The sequence below is a fragment of the Buceros rhinoceros genome, unplaced genomic scaffold (assembly GCF_000710305.1).
Source record: "Buceros rhinoceros silvestris isolate BGI_N320 unplaced genomic scaffold, ASM71030v1 scaffold23560, whole genome shotgun sequence".
Lineage (NCBI taxonomy): Eukaryota > Metazoa > Chordata > Aves > Bucerotiformes > Bucerotidae > Buceros > Buceros rhinoceros.
The window spans coordinates 3,919-10,639 of record NW_010391638.1 but is presented as its reverse complement, the minus strand read 5'-3'; the positions used below and the strand labels follow the sequence as shown (position 1 = coordinate 10,639).

At 58.7% G+C, this 6,721-nt stretch overlaps 1 protein-coding gene across 1 annotated transcript in view; it reads left to right on the top strand.

Annotated features, from left to right (window-relative positions):
- The window catches only part of PHKA1 (phosphorylase kinase, alpha 1 (muscle)), an 18,508-nt gene extending 12,080 nt beyond the window's left edge, over nucleotides 1–6,428 (top strand). The window contains exons 18-32 of the mRNA XM_010142596.1: nucleotides 148–324; nucleotides 716–810; nucleotides 1,014–1,153; nucleotides 1,299–1,455; nucleotides 1,592–1,671; nucleotides 1,848–1,926; nucleotides 2,017–2,146; nucleotides 2,504–2,605; nucleotides 2,992–3,107; nucleotides 3,436–3,474; nucleotides 4,566–4,610; nucleotides 4,868–5,038; nucleotides 5,569–5,622; nucleotides 5,762–5,962; nucleotides 6,235–6,428. Coding sequence (XP_010140898.1) covers nucleotides 148–324; nucleotides 716–810; nucleotides 1,014–1,153; nucleotides 1,299–1,455; nucleotides 1,592–1,671; nucleotides 1,848–1,926; nucleotides 2,017–2,146; nucleotides 2,504–2,605; nucleotides 2,992–3,107; nucleotides 3,436–3,474; nucleotides 4,566–4,610; nucleotides 4,868–5,038; nucleotides 5,569–5,622; nucleotides 5,762–5,962; nucleotides 6,235–6,408 — 1,760 coding nt within the window. The 3' untranslated portion in view covers nucleotides 6,409–6,428. The remainder of the gene's footprint in view (nucleotides 1–147; nucleotides 325–715; nucleotides 811–1,013; nucleotides 1,154–1,298; nucleotides 1,456–1,591; nucleotides 1,672–1,847; nucleotides 1,927–2,016; nucleotides 2,147–2,503; nucleotides 2,606–2,991; nucleotides 3,108–3,435; nucleotides 3,475–4,565; nucleotides 4,611–4,867; nucleotides 5,039–5,568; nucleotides 5,623–5,761; nucleotides 5,963–6,234) is intronic.
- Nucleotides 6,429–6,721: the final 293 nt, after the last annotated feature.

Genomic DNA, 6,721 nt, shown 5'->3' with positions numbered 1-6,721 from the left:
GTCTGTCGGGCTGCCAGCACTAGCCCCACAGTCGCTTTGTGCAGCCAGCAAAGCTTTGCCCTTGCCAGGGCACAGCCAGGGAGCTCACCGGGCTCTGGGGGTGCCCCGGTGCAAAGCAGCTGAACCCCGCTCTGCCTCCCCTCCCAGCAGACACATACGACGAGGTTGCTCAGTACTTGGACCATCTGCTGCAGCGCACAGTTCCCCAGTCGAACCTCCCTCCCACTGCCCAGCGGGGAGGGCTGAGCCGCTTCCGGGCTGCTGTCCACACCACCCGTGACCTCATGTCCCTGGCATCCAAGGCCAAGGACCTTCATGTCCAGAGTGAGTGACCCCGGCACCTTCGCTCAAGTGTGGGGTTGAGGCTGAGGTGCTTTGGGAGTTTTCCCAGCTCTGCAGTGCTGGGGGCCCTATGGACTGCAGAGCAAGCCAGAGCCAGCCTGGGCTAAGGCGTGTTGAGTCCATCATGTTAGTCCCAGCTATGGAGCATCTTGCAGTTGGTGCCTGTGCAGCCCTCATGGAAACTGCTGAACAATAAGGGATGGCAGTTCCCTGTGTTGTTCCTCTAACCAGATGGGCGGAGGCTGCTTCTCCGTCGGCTGACTTCTCTGCAGGGGCTGCTGGGCGAGCGGAGTGTCACATGTGAGGTGGATTGGGGCACAGCAGTGGTGGTTGGGGTTGAGAAGTGTCTGCACCAACCTTGGCTTCCTTTTAGACGTGGGGATGTATGTCCCCAGCAAGATCTTCCAGGCATCCCAGCAATCAGTCAAGCTGCTGAGTTCACCCCACCAGCATGACGTGGATGGCAAGGTGAGCCCTGTCCTTCCCAGACTGGCTGAGCAGTGCCATCCTGTCAGCTGGAGCTGTAGGGTCCTACAAGGCTGCAAGGGGAGGGCTTGCTGTTTGGTGAGGTGGAATATCCATGGGTGAACGGCCTTGGTTCCATAACTGGACTGCGCTTGGTGTGGGGTGCTGGCAGTGCTAACCAGGAGCGTGGGTCTCCCTTCCACCAGAGCCACACGCCCTATGCAGAGATGAACCTGCCCCGTGATGAGGATGGCAACGTGGACTGCAAGGCATTGGTGGACCAGCTGCGCATCTGCCCCACGCTGCAGGAGCAAGCGGACATCCTGTACATGCTCCACACCCTCAGGTACGAGATGCTCCGAGTCCTCCTGGCTCACCAAGAAGAGAGACAGTGCAGCCATGCCTGCGTCCCAGCCCGCAAAGCCTGAGAGCAGCTAGGGAGCTGCCAAGGGCCAATCCCTGGCTGTAACCTGGCATCTCCTTTACTGCAGGGGGCCCGAGTGGCACACGGGGCTTGATGGTGAGCCTGGCCCCACCATCAAGGAGCTCCTCACTGAGCTATATGTGCGGGTAGGGGAGACACGCCAGTGGGCCCTGATCCGTTACATCTCTGGCATCCTCAAGAAGAAGGTAGAAGCTCTGGATGAGGTAACAGCTGCCTTCTAGTGGGCTGGGGTCCATGGGGGAGGAGGCAGCAGAATGGACAGGCAAACCATAGCTGCATCAACTCTGTCTCCCTCTGCCCTGAGTTGGTGATGCCTGGTGTGACCCTTTCTGTCCCCAGGCCTGCACCGACCTCCTGTCTCACCAGAAGCACCTGACGGTGGGGCTGCCTCCGGAGCCACGTGAGAAGACGATCACCACGTGAGTGTGGCACCTCTCCCTCCCCATGCATGCTGGGCTGGGGCTGGGTCTGTGGGCGGGAGTGGCTCTGGCAGCTGTCCCCAGCCTGTCTCTCCTCCCTGGGCTGTATGGGCCAGGAGGAGTGCCAGGCTCGCTTTGGTGCCTCTCACCTGCTCTGCCATCCGCTCCTTCCCCAGCCCAATCCCCTACGAGGAGCTCGTTCGCCTCATCGATGAAGCCAGTGAGAAGAACCTCAGTGTGTCCATCCTCACCCAGGTGAGGGGCCAGGGCAGCATGGGACCCCCCAGCTGGCTGTCTGCCCGCCCTGGTGAGCAGCAGTGGGGTGATCTGCCTCTTCCCCTCCAGGAGATCATGGTGTACTTGGCCATGTACATTCGCACACAGCCTGCACTCTTCATAGAGATGTTCCGCATCCGCATTGGGCTCATCATCCAAGTGATGGCAACAGAACTGGCGCTCTCCCTGCACTGCTCAGGTACGTGCAGCGGATTTGGCTCCCCAGCCAGGGAGGGTGCTGCAGTGCTGGGGCCCTGCCAGCCAGGAAGGAGGAGTGCTGTTAAAGGTGGGCAGCTCGGGGACAGGACGAGATGCTGTAGGAAAGGACCAGGGCCTGCAGCTGGGACTGTTCTCAGGCAGCTCAGGCGGGCAATTTCACTGTGGTCTCTAGGCATGTGTTGGGCTGCCCTGTAGGCAGCCCCTGGAGGTAGTGCACATCCTTGGAGGATGAGCATCTGTGGCAGCGCTTCCCCTGCTAACAGAATGGGGTGCAGGGCTGAAATGTCCCAGCAGAACTGTGAACTGGGGTATGACATTGCAACTCTGTTCTCTTCAGCTAGAGAAGCCACCGAGAACCTGATGAATCTCAGCCCATCAGACATGAAACGTCTCCTCTACCACATCCTCTCTGGCAAGGAGTTTGGGGTGGAAAGGAGCGGTGAGTCTCTCAGCAGGTTTGTGAGAGCATCTCTGGGCAAAGCTGGCTCCTGCTGTTCCAGGTGTTCCCACCTGTGGGGGATGTCCCTCTCCTCCCACATGTTCAGCACAGTAGTGGTCCAGCGAGAAGCCATGCACCTCAGCAGAGTGGTGCTGAGCCGATTTCTGGTGATCAAGCCCAAGTCCTGTAGCTATTGGGGCTTTGCTTACTTTGGTACTTGGCCTGGTCAGGCCTGAATTGAAGCAGTTTTCTGCTGTGCTCGTGGATCTCTGGTGCTGGTTGGGATAGAAGGTAAGGGTGTGCAGAGATACCAGTGCCAGAGCAGTGACAAGGGACATCCATGCCCTGAGCCATAGTACCCACTCTAGATCTCTCTTCTCTTCCAGTGCGATCAGTTGACTCGTCAGTCACCACCGGTGTCTCTATCTGTGAGGTGGAGGCTGTTGGGGTCACCAAACCTGAGCGTGCTGGCATAGTCAGGCTGAAAAGTGAGATCAAGCAGGTGAGAACAGGTGGTGCAAGCTGTTCCTGGCAGGTTTTGTGGGTGACAAGCAGCTACAGGACAGGCAGAATCAATGGGAGAGCAGGAGGGAGCTGTCTGCTGGGCTTCAGAAAGCTTACAGCTGCTCCCAGGAGCTCCTTTTGGCTCCAGTCCTGCTCTGGGGGGAGGATGGTGGGGGTGGTGGCTCTGTCAGTGCAGTACCTGGGGGAGCACAGGGGTGCTTAAGAAGGCACAGGGCTGGGGAGGACCACGCAGTGTCCCAGTCATGGCTGGTGTCCTGGTGGGCCTCTTCCAGCAGCAGAATCTTCATTTCCTTCTTCTCTTGCAGCAATTGGATAAACGTAGACAGTCTCTGACTGGGAGTAAGGTGAAGCCACCCTGGTCCTCCTGCAGCCTAAGCTTTTACCCCTCGCGCCACACACTAGGGCAGCTTCTGAGCATGCATGAGTTAATGAGCTTTCCTAAACAACCCCCTACGCGAGCTGCTGCAGCAGGGAGCTCGCTTCCCCTCTTGGCAGGCTCAGGGTTGCTCTGTTCGGGATGGGGGAAGGAGGTTGGCTCTCTGGGAAGAGGTCAGCATTGCTTAACATGCTGCGGGGGCCCAAGGGCTGGCGCTGGCCCACAGCCTTCAGAGAGCTCCCCTTTGAGTAGTACATGCTGTGTTTGGACTGGCAGGAAGGAAAGCTTCTCTAAGCCATGGGTGTATTGGCATTACAACCAGCTGGGAGCTGTGCTCTGTAGCTGCTGTGGTCAAGTAGATTCCATTATACCCACAAAAACTTGCTGAGCAAGATGACATGATGTTTCCAGAGCCACAACAGCAGTGGCCCTGCTGGGCAGTTAGCTGGTGATCGCTAGATCCTGCCTGTGGCCTCCCCAGCTATTTCTTCTCTGGAGGAAAAGGCTCCTGCCCAGCTACAAAGGATAAAGACCTCCTCTGGTTCCTGGCTTGTGTCTAGGAGGGGTCCCGAGCTCTAGGAGGGGTCCCACCCCCAAAGGGATGGGGCCTGTGGGGACTGGGCTGATGCAGCAGGTTTATGGCTGACCTGCAGTGTGAAACCTGGCATAGCAGAGGGACCATATGTGTGGCGAGGAGGTTGTCCATGGGCAACCATGCTGCTGGCCCTTCGGTCTTCCTGAGACTAAATCCCTGCCTGTGCCAGGAGTAGCAGCCCTGCCCCTGTCTGCTGGCCAGCAGAAACCCATTGCTACCATGGCACTGGCATGTGGGGGCCCCAGAGCAGCTCTGTGCCCTGATGCAGTCCTTCCCCTCTGATGCTAACGTGAGATTTTCTGCAGCTCGCCTTTCAAAACTACCTCTCAATCTCCAGCTAACCGCGGCCCCTGGGATAACTGCCCCGTGACCTGCGCTTGGTCCGTGCTGCTGCTGCTCCACTTGCCATGGTGGCTGCCCTGCTCTGCCACAGTTTGATTTTTGTCTCTCCCTTTCTTTTTCAGCCCCTTGGTTTGCAGTCCAGTGACAGTGACCTGAAGTCCTCTCTGGTAACCCATGTTTGTTTGCTGCACGCACAGGGACCTGTCCTGTTCGTGCATGCAGAAAGGAGCTGTGCTGTGGGGGTGCTCTAGGGGTGCTGCAGGGAGCTGGGGCCGCAGGGTGGGCTTTGCTGGGGGCAGGGCGTGGCAGTTCTGCCCTGGGAACCAGGCTGGGTGAGCACAAACTCTTGGGCAGCAGTGGGCCATGGTTTTGTGGGGTATTTAACTTTGCAGCAGTATCTGTGGTCCTTGTTTTGTCTGGCCAGTCCGCTGGGCACTCAGAGCTGCTGGGCAAGGGCTCCTTTTCAAGCATGCTGCAAGACCAGGGCAGTAAGGACAGCCGTCAGGGCCAGTGGCAGCGGAGACGGCGGCTGGATGGGGCCCTCAACCGTGTCCCTGTGGGCTTCTACCAGAAGGTCTGGAAGGTCCTGCAGAAGGTGAGCTGGACATCTGGCTGGCTCATTTCCATGCCTGTGAGCCCGTGGTCCCAGGCACCAGCCTTGCCAGGGGGACTTAAGCACCTGGGGATGGTCCCCGATGTTGCGTAGATACATGCTTCATGGACAAGGCCTGCAGCTGGCCTTGGAAAGCTGGGGAAGACCTGGGGTTGCCGTGCAGGCACACAGGACCTGCCTCGTACTGTGCTGACCCTTGCAGAGGGGAACTAGTGTCTGTGCTCTGTACATTAGCCAGGCAGGGGCAGAGATGGAGCCACAGCTGAAGCTGCTCCAGGCACAGCTTGTCCTGGGCATGGGAAGCCAGGGAGCAGGGCCCCGTCCTGAGTGTGCGAGGGCTCCAGCTGATGCCGAGTTGATGGGAGTGACCTGTGCAAAGTGTCAGGAGCTGGGGTGTGTGGGCAGCAGGCACCACTGTAAAGTGGGAGGGAGGGAGGGATGGGCTGGACCTACATGTCTTAGCAGGGGGCGTCTCCAGGCCACAACCACAGTCTCTCCTCCTTCTTTTCCAGTGCCACGGTCTCTCTGTGGAGGGCTTTGTTCTCCCCTCTTCTACAACCAGAGAGGTAGGAGGTTTATGTAAAGGGGAAACAGGGCAGCTGCTGGGTGCTGGGTTGCCCTGAGCGAGTGCCCAGCACTGGGATAGCTCAGGACTTGTGCTGGTGATACGATGCTCTGGGTGCATTTGTTTCTCCTGCCTCACAGATGACCCCAGGGGAAATTAAGTTTGCTGTGCATGTGGAGTCGGTCCTCAACCGCGTGCCCCAGCCAGAGTACAGGCAGCTGTTGGTGGAGGCTATCTTAGTGCTCACCATGCTGGTGGACATGGAGGTGCACACCATTGGCAGCATCATAGCTGTGGAAAAGATCTTGCACATGGCCAATGACCTCTTCTACGAGGAGCAGGTAGGGGCCAGGCCTCACACGGGGGCCACAGCCTACACTCAGGGCTGCTGGCTGCATTCCCCACAAATACACAGGGTTCACCCACCTGGCGGGTCCTGCCTGTTGTCCCTGCTGTGTTCATGGGGCACAGCAAAGATGTAGCGTCCTCCTTCTGCTGGTCACAATCAGCGTGTCACTCTGCAAGGGCCACGGAAGATGGTTGGGATGGAAGCTGATGAGGAGGCTACCCTTATTCCTAATGCTGCCTTTCTCCCTCCTTTTCCAAAATCCAGAAGGCCCTGGGTGCTGACAACCACATGCTGGAGAAGGATCCCACGACAGGCATCTGCAGCCTGCTGTACGACAGCGCGCCGAGCGGGCGGTTCGGCACCATGACTTACCTGTCCAAGTCGGTGGCCATGTACGTGTACGACCTCCTGCCCACTGACGGCTGCTCCATGCAGTAGCTCTTGCAGCAACTCTCGCCGGGTTGCAGATGCCACACAAGGGTTGTTTCCTGTAGCTTTTAAAGATGAGTGTTAGGTTAGTTTGCAGACGGCCTGTGTGGCTGTCGCTCCTCCCGGTCCTGGCTCCCAGGGAGCTCTGCAGGGGGCTGGCCTGGGCCTGTGTGCAGCCTGTGGAGCGAGGGCTGGCAGGGAAAGGCTGAGCTTTGAGGCCTGCTTGCGTTAGAAGTGTCTGCCTATGCAGCTCCTCCCGGGCCATCACCCCAGAGCGGCCTGTGTCTGAGGGAGATGCAACGTGCCCCTCACCAGGCATGTG